Below are 15,168 nucleotides of genomic sequence, written 5' to 3'. Positions count from 1 at the left end.
GTTCCTATTTGTTGATGTTAGGTGGCCTGTTCGGATTGGTTTTAATTAAATGAAGATTTAATTCTAGAAAGAGCACCAAACAAGTCTGTGGAAGCATAAGTGTTTTAGTTGCTAAAATATGAACAAAACCTGGGATGTTGCTATTTTGTAAATTGCTTTACTGAAGAATTTTACTTCCTTTGAGGATAGGAGTGTTCCTCTTATAGTCAGGCAGTCAAAAGCCAGAAGAAGAGATTTAATCAAGGGCTGGGTCAAATCACCATCTGTGGAAATTAGAGAAGCAAAAAGTGATACTGTGTCATTACAAAATTGATCCTAGATATCAGTGTGGAGGGAATTCCAAGTTTGCAGATGACACAGAATTAGGAGGGATAGTTAATACTCCAGAGGACAGGATCAGAATTCAAAATGACCTTAACAGATTAGAGAGCTGGGCCAAAACTAACAAAATGAATTTCAACAAGGACAAATGTAAAATAATACACTTAGGTAGAAAAAAATGAAATGCAAAGATGCAGAATGGGGGACCCCTGGCTTAACAGCAGTACATGTGAAAAAGTCTTGGAGTCTTTGTTGATAACAAGTTGAACATGAGCCAAGAGTGTGGTGCAGCAACTAAAAGGCCAATGGGTTGTCGAAGGCTTTCATAGCCAGAATCACTGGGTTGTTGTGAGTTTTTCAGGCTGTATGGCCATGTTCTCTCCTGATGTTTCACCTGCATCTATGACAGGCATCCTCAGACGTTGTTACCTCAAAACCTTTGAGGATGCCTGCCATAGACACAGGAGAAACATCAGTAGTGGAACATGGCCGTACGGCCCGAAAAACTCACAGCAACCCAAAGCCAATGGGATTTTGGGCTGCATCGAAAGGAATATAGTTTCTATATTGTGGGAAGTCATGGTGCCACTCTATTATGTTTTGGTCACACCTCACATGGAATACTATGTCCAATTCTGGACACTACAGTTCAAAAGAGGTATTGACAGGCTGGAAGGTGTCCACAGGAGGGTGACTAAAATGATCATACATCTGGAGACCATGCTCTATGAGGAATGTCTTAATGAACTGGGTATGTTTAGCTTGCAGGAGAGAAGGTAGAGAGGAGACATGATAGCCATGTCTAAATATGTGAAAGGAAGTCATAAGGAAGAGGGAGCAGACTTGTTTTCTGCTTCCCTGGAAACTAAAAATAGCAATGGGTTCAAATGACAAGAATTGAGATTCCACCTGAGCATTAGGAAGAACTTCTTGACTATACAAGTTGTTCAGCAGTGAAACTCTCTGCCTCAAAGTGTGGTGGAAGCTCCTTCCTTGGAAACTTTTAAACAGAGGCTGGGTGGCCATCTGTCAGGGGTATTTTGAGTGTGTTTTTCCTGCATGGCAGGAGGTTGGACTAAATGGTCCGTATTGTTTCTTCCAACTCTATTATTCTATATTTTCAGTGCCTTGGCAAAGACTGCTCAGTGAGGGCAAATAATGATGTGCTACTGGAAAGGTTTGCTGAGTTGTTTTTTTTTTTTACATGGAAATTTGGTACCATTAGTACCTACAAGATGTTTGGAAACTAAAGGTTGCCAAAGCTGATCAAAGTGGCAAGCAGTATTAGTGTTGGACTGCTATATGCCCTCCCTCATTTCACAGATGAAAACTGGGACACTTGTGGCCAAACAACAATAGAATGTGGTCAAGCATGCCAAAGTTGATAATGAAGACAATCACACAAGTTTGGCGAGGCACTAGCATTCTTTAGTAGAGAAGGCTAAATACCTTGTAAAGCTACAACTCCTGTGATTCCATAACACAGAGTCACTGAAATAAAAGTGGTGTCAAGCTGCATTCATTCTTGTGTAGATGGAACCTAACCAAGGTGCAAAACAAGACCTGGGGTGTATCTACACTAGGAAATAGTGCAATTTTACGCTACTTTAACTTTGATGGCTCAAGGCTACAGAATAATGGGAGTTGTAGTTTGGTGAGGCCTGAACATCTTGGGCAGAGAAAGCTCCAGACTTCCTGAAATTGCAACTTCAGTGTTTCCATATTACTGGAGCGACTTAAGAAACTGCAAATTGCTTCTGGTGTGAGAGAATTGGCCGTCTGCAAAGATGTTGCCCAGGGAATGCCTGGATGCTTTACCATCCTGTGGAAGGCTTCTCTCATGTTCCCACGTGGGAAGCTGGAGGAGCCCCCAGTGGTGCAATGGGTTAAACCTTTGTGCTGGCAGGTTTGAAGACTGACAGGTCAGAGGTTCGGATATGAGGAAAGCGTGAATGAGCTCCCTCTGTCAGCTCCAGCTCCCTATGCGGGGACATGAGAGAAGCCTCCCACAAGGATGATCAAACATCAAAGCATCCAGGTGTCCTTTCAGGTGGCCAATTCTCTCACATCAGAAGTGACCTGCAGTTTCTCAAGTCACTCCTGACATGAAAATAATAATAATTTATTATTATTGTTATTGTTGTTTTTTTGTTGTTATTAGAAACACAAGATGAGTCCACAGCAAACAAGATCACCCTGCTGGCTGTTGTATTGGATCACATATCGAACAATTCCCAAGTACCTAGGACTGTGGGATGTATTGGTGAATAATGTGTGCAGATCCCAGTAGGGTGGCCTTTTGCAGCTGGCAGATGGTAATTTTGTCAGCGCAGATTGTGTTTAAGTGCAGGCCAAGGTCTTTAGGCACTGAACCCAGTGTGCTGATCACCACTGGGACCACCTTTAGTGGCTTGTGCCAGTCTTTGCAGTTTGAACTTTAAATATATTTATTTTATTTATTTACTCCATTTATATACCACTTTTCTCAGCCCTTGGGCAACTCAAAGCGGTGAACAATAGCAAAATTCAATGCTCAATACATCATTAAAAACAGTTAAAAACAATTAAAACAATAGCATAATAGACAATTAAACATCAATATAAATCCTCTTCCTCCTCTTCTTCTTCTCCTTCTTATTAATTATTATTATTATTAATGCAGTTTTACACTACTTTAACTGTGATGGCTCAGTGCTACAGAATCATGGCAGTTGTAGTTTAGTGAGGCCTGGGCATCTTGGACTGAGCAAACTACAGTGCAGGTACACTGTCAGTAAGCAAGGACTCAGGGTGCCTTTTCACAGTAGAATGAATGCAGTTTGGCTCCACTTTCAATGCCATGGCTCAATGCTGTGGGATGGCGGGAGCTGTAGTTTTACAAGGTCTTCACTTTCCTTACCCTCCAAACTCCAAATCCAGGAATGCCATAGCACTGAGCTATGGCAATGAGTGTGGTGTCAAACTGTATTCCTTCTAGAGTGGAGGGGCACCGGAGTTCCCCCCAGAGCTTAAAAAAAATTCCCTTGTTTTGCAGGGCTGCTGCTTGTCTTTGGTGTCTGATGGAAGCAGGTCAGGGAAGCGCCTGGCTCCGCCTCAAAGGCGAACAAGTCCCGACGGAGCCACGCCGCTGAAACTCTGCGCAAAGAAGCGGTCACCGCGCGGCTCATTCCCATTATTCACCGGGCTCAGGTGAAGGCTTTTGACAAACAGAACCGAAAAACACCGCCCCCAGGTGCTGTGTACATCCTTTTTTCAGGACTTGGGAAGAAGTTTCGCCAAGGAGGCGCTGCAGAGAGAGAGCAGGTTGCGGGTCTTTGTGGGGAAGCAGCGCTGAAACTTCCAGCGAAGGGAAACAAGTCGCCAGGGCTGCTTCTTCGGGAGAGGAGCCTTTGCGGGGGCTGGAAGACCCTTTGATCCTCGCCCTCCAACCTTGGAATACATCCCTCCCCCCACTTCTCCTCCTCCTCCGAAGAGCATGGCCACGCCAAGACCCAGCGCGCTCTTTCGGCTTCTCCTCCTCCTCCTTCTCAGCCAAGGTAAGCCAGGCAGGTAGAGATGCGCCAGGACTTCGGGGCATGGTGTCCTCGGCTGGATCTCCACTGTCACAGAATCTACATCAATGCAGTTAATCTGCCTTCTGTAACTGGATCATATAGCAGTGTAGATCCATCCCTATACTTTGGTCCCTCTGGCACCAACTCATCTTCTGGCATCCCCCTTTTTTTCCAGGTAGGCAGTGCAACTATACCAGGCATGGACAAACTTGGACCTTCCAGGTGTTTTGGATTTCAACTCCCACAATTCCTAACAGCCTCAGGCCCCTTCCTTTTCCTCCTCAGCCGCTTAAGCCTGAGGCTGTTAAGAAGTGTGGGAGTTGAAGTCCAAAATACTTGGAAGGCCAAAGTTTGCTCATGCCTGAATACTGTGTAGAACAAGCCAGGGCAAACTTGGGCCCTCCAGGTGTCTTAGACTTCAACTCCCACAATTCCTAATAACCTCGGACCGCTTTCTTTTCCTCCTCAGCCACTTAAGCCTGAGGCTGTTAGAAATTGTGGGAGTTGAAGTCCAAAGCACCTGGAGGGCCAAAGTTGGCCCATTACTGAATATTGTGTAGAACAAGCCTGGGCAAACTTTGGTCCTCCAGGTGTTTTAGACTTCAACTCCCACAATTCCTAATAACCTCAGACCACTTCCTTTTCCTCCTCAGCTGCTTAAGCCTGAGGCTGTTAGGAAGTGTGGGAGTTGAAGTCCAAAACACCTGGAGGGCCAAAGTTGGCCCATGCCTGAATACTGTGTAGAACAAGCCTGGGCAAACTTTGGTCCTCCAGGTGTTTTAGACTTCAACTTCCACAATTCCTAATAACCTCAGACCACTTCCTTTTCCTCCTTAGCTGCTTAAGCCTGAGACTGTTCAGAATTGTGGGAATTTAAATCCAAAACACATGGAGGGCCCAAGTTTGCCCATGCCTGAATGTGTGGAACAAGCCAGGGCAAACTTGGGCCTACCAGGTGTTTTAGACTTCAACTCCCAAAATTCCTAATAACCTCAGACCACTTCCTTTTCCTCCTCAGCTGCTTAAGCCTGAGGCTGTTAGGAATTGTGGGAATTGAAATCCAAAATACATGGAGGGCCCAAGTTTGCCCATGCCTGAATACTGCGTAGAACAAGCCAGGCAAACTTGGGTCCTGCAGGTGTTTGGACTTCAACTCCCACAATTCCTAATAACCTCAGACCACTTCCTTTTCCTCCTCAGCTGCTTAAGCCTGAGGCTGTTAGGAAGTGTGGGAGTTGAAGTCCAAAACACCTGGAGGGCCAAAGTTGGCCCATGCCTGAATACCGTGTAGAACAAGCCTGGGCAAACTTGGGCCCTCCAGGTGTTTTGGACTTCAACTCCCACAATTCCTAACAGTCTGAGTCCGCTTCCTTTTCCTCCTCAGCTGCTTAAGCCTGAGGCTGTTGATAATTCTGGGAGCTGAAGTCCAAAACACCTGGAAGGTCAAAGTCTGCTCATACCTGAATACCATATAGAATGAATTCATTTTGACACCAAATATATCAAAGCACCATAGAATTAATACATTCTGTATGATTAGATTAACCTCCACCTTGCCCACCTTTTGGAAAGATCTGAAGACTTGGATGTTCCCGTGTGCCTTTGAATAATGGTTCAACTATTGATCAAATCTGCCTAGCCCTCATCTTTTGGAAGGATCTCCAGCACTTTATTCCCAGCCCCCAGCCTTGCACTAGCCCTGTCCTGCCCAATTAGTCTCAAATCTGCACATGCCCACTGTTCTCGGCCACTGATTGTGTGTCGTTTGGTTATGCTTTTTGATGTCCTAGGTTTTATTGGTTTTATTGTTTTAATATAGATGATTATTATGTTTTTTAATTGTGTTACTTTGCAACCTTGTTTATATTGGGCTTGGTCCCCATGTAAGCCACCCCGAGTCCCTTCAGGGAGATTGAGGTGGGATATTTTGTTGTGTCAGGAGCTACTTGAAAAACTGCAAGTCGCTTCTGGTGTGAGAGAATTGGCCATCTGCAAGGACGTTGCCCAGGGGACGCCTGGATGATTTCGATGTTTTTATCAACCTTGTGGGAGGCTTCTCTCATGTCCCCACATGAGGAGCTGGAGTTGATAGAGGGAGCTCATCTGCCTCTCCCCGGATTCGAACCTGTGACCTGTCGGCCTTCAGTTCTGCCGGCACAGGGGTTTAACTCACTGCGCCACCAGGAGCTGCACTTTGCTATTGTTATGAATCGTTACCTAAATATCTGATATGCAGGATGTATTTTCATTCACTGGACCAAATTTGGCACAAATACCCCATACGCCCACATTTGAATACATGTGGGGTTGTGGAGGCAGTTGATTTTGTCATTTGGAAGTTGTGGTTATTGGGATTTATCATTCACCTACAATCAAAGAGCATTCTGAACTTCACCAATGATGGAATCGAAGAAAACTTGCAACACAGAACTCCCATGACCAACAGAAAATACTGGAAGGGTTTTGTACCCTCAATGTGCAAGCTTGGTATAAATATAATCAATGATTAATAGTATCAGTCTTTCTTTCCACATACCACATTTGCTTGTCAGAGCCCCAAATGAGGCAAAGCAGGTGTTTACAAGAGAGGACATTTTCAGTATGGAGCCTTAACTGTGGAATGCTCTTCACAGAAAAACTTGAACAACATCTATATTGTGCTTTTACTGGTGCCAACCAAAGATTATCTCATTTTCCCAGGTATTTTAGCTGCCCTTTAAGGCACCAGATCATGACTTATCTTGGAAATTAAGTTGTGTCAGTCCTGGCTAGCACTTGGATGGGAAACCACAATCAACAGCACCAGGTGCTGTAGGCTAGATTTCAGAGGAAGAAGTCTCTAAGTATTCCTTATCTAAGGAAAGCCTATGAAATTCATGGAGTCACCACAAATTGATAGTTGACTTGAGGATACATACATCCAGGTCACCAGGCAGTTTTGTCTTTGCTTCTAATTATATTGCATGCAACTAGTTCATGGTTTGTATTTGAATTACTCAATCCCATGCTTATCAGTGTTATACTTTGTTGTTATTTTGAGTTTTATGTTTTTAGTTGCTTAGCTTGCCTGGGAAACAATTGGCCAAGTTAAAAATAAAAATATTCATTTTTTCTCTTTTCTTAGAAGTCTTCAAATAATGATGGCCACCTTTCTGTCGTTAGCTTACTTTGCTAGACCTAGACCTTTCCAAATTGGCCTTGTATGGCCAGTGAGTGCCTAATGTAGTAGTTTGGTTGTGAGGATTGGACTTGGAAGATCCAAGTTGAAGTCTCCACTGTACCATGAATTCCTTGGGTTATACTGGGCCGATTATCTTCTCTCACTTCCTTCTATACCAGGGGGTTAAAGTGGGAGAAGACCTGTGCATTAGGCCTGGGTAACAACGCAAAAATTTGTTTCTAAAATCGATTCGTTTTTGGGGGTTTTTTGCGTTTCGATATTTAAAATAATTACAAAATTTTCCTTTTTAAAAGTTCAGTATTTACGAAATTTCGTTATTATTAACGAATCAATTCGTTAAAATGGCGGACGCGGTTGTGCAACATGAAAATATTAGTTTTAAATAATAGTTTTAATAATAATAGTTTTTAATAATAGTTTAGACATGCCTAGCTCTTTCAGCTGCTCCTCATAGGGCTTAAATCTCATAGGGCTTAAATCATAGGGCTAATAGTTTTAGTCCGCCCCCTCTCTATCCCTCCCTCCCTCTCCCTCCCTCCCACCCGCGCGGTCGCCTCCGTCTCGCGCACGCGCGCACAGCCAGAGATAGAGGGAGGGATAGAGATACCACTTTAGAGAGAGGGAGAGAGAAGAATCGGGTGGTTGCTCCGCTGCTGTTGCTGCGCCTCCTCCTGCGTTTCCTTTTCCCGGCGGGGGAGGCGATCGGGGGAGTCAGTGGCCTTGCCGCTGCTGCTGGGCGGGGGTCTTTCTCTTTTCCAGGGCGGCGGATGCCAGGGCCCCGCCGAGCGGGCACGCCAGACCACCCCTGCGCCGGGCCGGGCATGTGTGGGGTGTGCGCATGCCCAGGTGAGCCGGGAAAAGGGGGAAGAAGGGGGCGGGGGGAGCCAGGGGAGCGAGGGAAGGAAGCCAGGCCGGGAAGGGAGCTTGCTCGCTCAGTCTCTCTCTCTCGCCTGCCTTCCCTTCTCCTTGCCCCTGCTCGGGCCCCTTTGCAGCCAGGAGCTGAAATAATAACGAAACAATTACAAAACAATTACAAAATAGCTTTAAAAATTCGTTTTTTAAAAAAATTGCTCCAGACTGATTCGTTATCGTTTTGTAATTCAAAAATTAACGAATTTTTTAACGAATTACGAATTAACGAAACGAATTGCCCAGCCCTACTGTGCATGCTACACTGAATTCATTGAAAGGAAAGTGAGTTTATAAATGTAACTAATGTATAAAATGAGTAACATTCATATTAGAGATCTACAATATGGTGATTTAATACCTCCAGCATAACACAGCACAATAAATCTCCAGTATCCTTGGGGAATGCATTCCTGAACTTCCTGGGAAACAGGACGCCATGAATAATAGCAAACCCTGTAGAAATGTTGGAAGTTACCACAGAGTTGTGCTTGGAGACTTAGGAAATTCCAAAAAAATAAATAAATGCCAGCATGACTGGATGATAACTTCTAACAGAAGCATACCATAGAATTGTCTGGAGAATCTAGAAAATACCTAGAGAGGACATATTTTGTTGGATGCAGGTAGGTGAAACCCTAGGCACTAGTTCTGTGGGTACAGAAGGTGTACTGTATATTTATTTTTAAAATAAATTTTAATTAGGAGTATCTTTGAAATTAATTCATAACTAGGGACATTGGGGCTCATGTCTTAACCACTGCACTATACCCCTTCTACAATTTCTAATGCATAATGTGATTTTTAACCTTTAATAACAGCAATAAGAAATTTTCTGCCTTTTCATGCCACAACTTAAATAATACTTAATATGGGAATGTCCTTGAGCTTGATCGAATGGACTTTCCCCTTCTGGTGCTGGCTGTAAATGTTTTGACACAGACCATCACAGGATCCTCTTAAATGGGAGAAATAGAAAAAGTCAGTGACACAAAAGCCCCATTGAGAAACTTTCTTGCACCAATAGGCATAGAGGAAGAGCATGTATGCTCTCTGTGCTCACTGACCCTCTCTTCTACCCTCCGCTTTCTTCAAAATTTTCATGAACTATGATGTGTGTCATCTGTCTCTGGAAATATCCATAAAATATAGAGCCCAGGGCTTGAATAGAAAGATCTGTTCCTCTATGCTCTTCCTTCCTGCATGCTGGCATAAGTAAAGTTTCTGAGTACAGGTTGAGTTGTAGTTAACCTACAATCAAAGAGCAATTCCAAGTTTGGAATTGAACCAAACTTGGCACACAGAACTCCCATACTAACAAAAATACTGGAAGGGTTTGGTGGACATTGGCCTTGAATTTTGGAGTTGTAGTTCACCTACATCAAACAATGATGGATCTGGACCAAACTTGGCACAAATACTCACTATGCCCAAATGTGAACCCTGGTTGAGTTTGGGGAGACTTGACATTTGGGAGTAGTTGACATTTCGGAGTAGTTGCTAGGATTTATAGTTCACCTACAACCAAAGAACATTCGGAACTCCACCAATGATAGAATTGGGCCAAGCTTCCCACACAAAAGCCCCTTGAGCAACAGAAAATACTGTGTTTTCTGATGGTCTTTGGCAACCCCTTTGATACCCTCTCATGACCCCCCCCCCCCCCCGGGTTCCAATCCCCAGGTTGTGAAACACTGACCTGAGGAGACATGGGAACCTACTTCTAGTTTACAAGTGTTTCTCCATTTTTCCTGTATCCTTCAGTGATTTTAGCAATATTATGACAGAACTTGGAAAAGTTATACTCTTGGATTAAAGGTCTCCAAAGCTGCCAGCTGGCATAGTTTCTGGCTGTGCTACTGAAAAATTTGGTCCAAAAAAGTGATGTTCCCAAGTTCTGCCTGTCATGTCCCCCACACTTTCTATTCCTTCTTGGACCAAGATGAGTATGAAGTGTGGAAATATGAACTACCTCATAATTTTTGAAAAGTTAATAGCCTTTGCACGTACTTTTCTGAGAGCAGCAGCTGTGACATTCATTGGTCATAACATCTCCATTGTACCAGTTTTTCCAGATTGTAAAAAAAATGAACTTGTTTAATCTGAATTTGCTGTGGACTTGGATGGCGTACAAAAACATTTACCTGCAAGAAGTTCCATCTTGTTTGTTCAGTAACTGTGGGAAACATGTGGAATGTAGTGCTAGAGGGAATGAAATCAGATACAAAGACATTAACCTTTTGGAAGAATTGTGGCATGCCAACAGCCCTGAAACATGTTTTCTTTAAGTATTACAAAATGAAAACGAATCCTCAGGCCATGAAGCATTCTATCTACATTTCTTTTATTCTCTTGGTGAAAGTGACTGCAGTTTAAACAAAAGCACCAGTTCAGACTCTAAAGACACTTGGACTAGAGTGACAGTATGTACTAGTGTTATCAAAACAGAGTATGATAGATGTAATGTAGTAATTTTCAGGGAGATACCCCATTAGTAGGACCTGTAGGGAAATATAAATGTTTAGACAATGGGATCTTGGTATCTGCTGGGGTTTGGTTCCGGGACCCAGCAGGGATACCAAATTGGAGGATGCTGAAGTCCCATTATATACAATTGCACAACAACAACAATAATAAAACTTTATTTATACCCCGCTACCATTTCCCCAAGGGACTCGGTGTGGCTTACCTGAGGCCGAGCCCACAACACATCAATAACAACAACAACAACAACAACAACAACAACATCTCATTTGTATTCCGCCCTATCTCCTCGAAGGGACTCAGGGCGGTTTCCAGCATATACAGACATAAGACAAACACCCAGTGCCTCAAAACAATGAAACATAGATACACTGACAAAGGTAAAGGCGTTCCCTTACTCCCTGGCCCCTGAACTGCCCTGAGTTCCCTTCGGGGTTGAGAAGAGAGGTTTACAAATACTGCAAATGAATAATAATAAATAAGTTTTGAAGCCAAAGAGCCTGTGTTGTCCTTAGACACCTCCTAGGTCATGTGGCTGTCATGACTGCATGGAGCACTTTCCCGAGGCAGTACCTATTGATCTATTCACATTTGCATGTTTTCAAACTGCTAGGTTGGCAAGAGCTGGTGCTAACAGCAGGAGCTCACCCCATCCCATGGATTCGAAATGCCAATCTTCCAGTCAACAAGTTCAGCAGCTCAGGGGTTTAACCCATTGTACCACTGCAGCATAGTAAAATAGTGTCCCTTATACTATATGGGAAAATCAAGGTCTTAATAGAGGCTCCCAAAACACAATGGATTTTTCTTTCTTGCAAGTTTTTAAACAAGAAGTTAAATATTTCTGTTGAAATCCAGTGGCTTCCTTGAGTCCTGGTTTTAGGGGAGATTATATAAGATTATAAATTAATGTAAAATAATGACTGCATCTTAGGGTGTTTTGGTAATAAACTGTTAAGATGCTCCTTGGGGTCATTTCAGCTCTATAATTATATGAAAAATTGGAGGGTTATAAGGGGAAGGCTATGATATTTGGCCAAATGTTGTGTTGACGATGGGGTGATTTTGCAACATGAACATTTCATCTAGAAGCATCCTAAATAATCAGGGCAATACAAGAGGGCATTGTATTAGTCAGACAATGAGGACAGTTTCACAGATTTAACTCCGATAATGTATAAAGAAAAGGAAGGACAACCTCCATGGGATCGGTATCCATGGTTTCATTTATTCCCATCTGACAAAATATGTCATCTATGGGCATTTTCTAGATCCTCCAGCTTGACCTCTGTGGCATTTTTGGGCCAGAGGTATTTCATTTCAGTAGGGTTTCCTATTATCTGCAATTTGGTGTTGCCAAGTGAAGTCTGGGAACATATGCCCCATGGCTGTGGGGTTGTACTGTACATTATACTTTCTTGGCATATAGGCAGCTTATTTTCAAACTTGTCCAACTTTCCTATTGCATCTCAGACATATAAATACGCATTTATATTTGGCAGCATTAACCAAGAGTTTCAGAGCAATTAGTTGTGATAGAGTGGAGGGGGAGAGAGGGATGATGGCTGTATGTGTGTGTTTGTTTTTATTTTTATTCAGAAGGCCAGACTGAGCTATTAGCACTCCTAAAAGTCTCGAACGTTCACAATTCACTCTTGTCATTTTCGCTTACTCACTTCAAAGTTCCCTTTGTTTGGCTTTGTGCAGGCTTGTCCCCATTTCCATGGTTACTCCGTTGAAATGCAGACGCGACACAAGCTGCATTCCGATCAGGGTTGTTCATGAACCTCCTCCATCCCTTCCGGCAGCATATGTTTGACTGTTTGAGGGCAGCAATACTCAAAGTTTTCCTTTTTCATGGACCATTGAAAATTTCTGGTGATCTTGGCAGACCACTTCAAAAACCGTATTTATTTTGCAAGTCAAAGCACATGCTTAGCTCTTATCATGGTTCTACTGTGTACTACAGCCACTCAAACCCTGTTGAATAGAAGTGGTATTTAATTAATCTTCCAGCATGTATGTACTTCTATTGTGATGAACAAACCTTTCCAATATTGTCATGTAGTATGAGTCTATGCATCTATATAAATAAAAATGGAATGTTCAGTGGGATTAACATAACTCAAAAACCACAGGACGAATTGACACCAAATTTGGACACAATACACATATTAGGTCAATGAGTGACCATCACTCATAAAAACACTGAAAAACACAGCAGAAGAGACTTAAAAGCAAAAAAATCACAAAAAAATTACAACACATGCGCAAAAGCACATATATACACAAACATACATATATACACATATACACAAACATACACACACATATATACATATACGCACGCACACACACACACACAAAACACATATACATAGACTGGGCCACAGCAACAGGGGGCAGCTAGTTTTTATCTATCTATCTATCTATCTATCTATCTATCTGCACACATATACTAGTATATCTCCTGAGCCATTGTGATTTACGCTTAGAACACGGATGGCCACCTACAACTATTGACCTAATTTCATGCAGCCACAGACCCACTTTGGAGAAGACCTAATGTTATGTAGCCTGTAGAGATACTATTGTACTGAGTGAGATGGGGAGATAGTGAGAAGAATGGAAATGTGGAGTAAAAGACAAACAGAATGGGCTCTTTGTGCAATTTAGTTCTTTTCCTTTCTGCTCGAATCTTGCCCCCTTCATGAAGGCCCCCAACAGATTGACTTTTGACAGGAATCTTTAAAAAGTCCACACCCCAGGACAGTGTATGTAAGGCAGCAGTTTTGCCTTAATTCTTGCTTGTTTGAGAATTTAGCATCAAAACTACCTGCTACATCAGATCACTAAGCTCAGCATCTACATACAGGGAGGTTCACAAGCAGAGCATAATTTTGTTTATAAAAATGTAACCAAAACTATTCCTAATTTGGCCCACATCCCAGTATGCTTCCTGAATTACCAGCATGTCATCCCAGTTGACAAATGCCTTCTTTGTGATAAGTCCATATATTCAGAACCTCCTTGCTTTTCAACCTGTATATTATGTGTACAGTTTGTGTATCTCATACACAAAATGCTTGAGGCTAGAAGTGTTATGGATTTTGGATTTGTTTCAGATTTTGTGATACCTATATTTGTATATACATACATACTGAAGTTATATTTGTTTATCTTCTTTTGTTTTGTTTTCCCCCCACTCCTTTGTTTTAAATGCACTGTTTTAGAATGTGTTGCAGCCTCGGAGAGGGTAATATTGGAAGTAAAGAAAACAAATATAAATGCTGGTTGGTTATTTATTTATTTATTTATTTACAACCTTTCTACCCCACCCTGGAGGGGACTCAAAGTGACTTACACTTAGGCAACTGTTCAATGCCTTCAAAAGCAATGTACAGTTGCAGTGTTTTGGAGCATTGGAGCAAAATTCATCTTCTCTTCTTCATTGTTGGAAACTGTGCAAATAGGATGTGAGGAAAGCAGTCAGGTAAATTGATGATTTACTGTAGTGCTTGATATCAGGTCCAGGTCCAGTAAAACCCTGATAGTAAGAGCAATTTGACAGTGGAATGCATTGCCTTGAAAGGTGGTGATGTCTCCTTCTCTGGGAGTTTTAAAACTAGTTGGATGACCATCTTTTGGAAGTGCTTTGATTGTGTATTTCTGCAAGGCATGGGGCTGGGCTGGATTGCCCTTGGGGTCTTTTCCAATTTTATAATTCTAACCCTCAGTTTTTTTTTCATTTTAGGCCATAGAGTGTTATCATAGGTATCTGTGGTCAAATGAAGTTTTGAATACTTTTGTGGTCTTATAGGCATGTGCACACAGGGCTGCATGTGGTTTGCATAACCTGTGTTTAAAATCTATTCTCAGCATAAGCAGCTCCATTTTAAAATAACTATTTATTTACTTGTTTTCTTATTTCATTACAAAACATATCAGATGAATACTGTGGAGAGCTGCTAATTCCCTGATGGATGCTTGTGTTCCATTTGCAGCATCATTTAAAAGGAAAAGCCAACCGTTAGACCACAGTTAGTATACACGAGATGCTTGCGAGGCATGTAGCACAGGAGTTATCATCAAAAAACATATGACAAATTTTGGTTGTACTGCTATTTCCGGAGCAGGCAACAAAACTTTCGGTATATAGTTAAAGACTTTTCATTTCCCTGTGTAGTCTCTTCAGAAGTTATGTAATTTGGTAAAGTCTTTAGTGTTGATGGTTGGATTGGAAGCAATCATAAAATCATAAGAGTTGGAAGAGACCACAAGGACCATCCAATCCAACCCCTGCTATGCAGGAAGACACAAACAAAGTACTCCCAACAGAGGGCCATCCAGCCTCTGCTTAAAAACTTCCAGAGATGGAAACTCCACCACACTCCAAGGCAGCATATCCCACTGCCAAACAACTTTGACTATCAGGAAATTCTTCCTAATGGTTAGGTGGAATTTTGAATCTGTTTCTTTGTGTCTAGAGCAGCAGAAAACAAGTTTGCCCTCTCATCAATGTGACAGCCTTTCACATATTTAAACATGGCTATTGTATCCGCTCTCAGCCTTTTTTTCTCCAAGCTAAACATAGGACCTTATCACATTGGGATATAAACTGTTTATATCAGTATTCATTCCACTTTTTTAAAAGGTCTGGACGCATACTGTATTGAGACAGGATGCACTTTCCTCAACACACCTGATTATTGCGATTCT

General features: G+C 42.3%; 1 protein-coding gene across 1 annotated transcript in view; it reads left to right on the top strand.

The window, feature by feature from the left end:
- The first annotated feature begins 3,419 nt into the window (after window positions 1-3,419).
- Window positions 3,420-15,168, top strand: part of ITGA2 (integrin subunit alpha 2) — a 69,618-nt gene continuing 57,869 nt past the window's right edge. The window contains exon 1 of the mRNA XM_060761475.2: window positions 3,420-3,857. Coding sequence (XP_060617458.2) covers window positions 3,797-3,857 — 61 coding nt within the window. The 5' untranslated portion in view covers window positions 3,420-3,796. The remainder of the gene's footprint in view (window positions 3,858-15,168) is intronic.

The sequence above is a fragment of the Anolis sagrei genome, chromosome 2, assembly GCF_037176765.1.
Source record: "Anolis sagrei isolate rAnoSag1 chromosome 2, rAnoSag1.mat, whole genome shotgun sequence".
Lineage (NCBI taxonomy): Eukaryota > Metazoa > Chordata > Lepidosauria > Squamata > Dactyloidae > Anolis > Anolis sagrei.
Note: the sequence above shows the minus strand (reverse complement) of the source record. Positions and strands in the feature narration are given on the sequence as shown.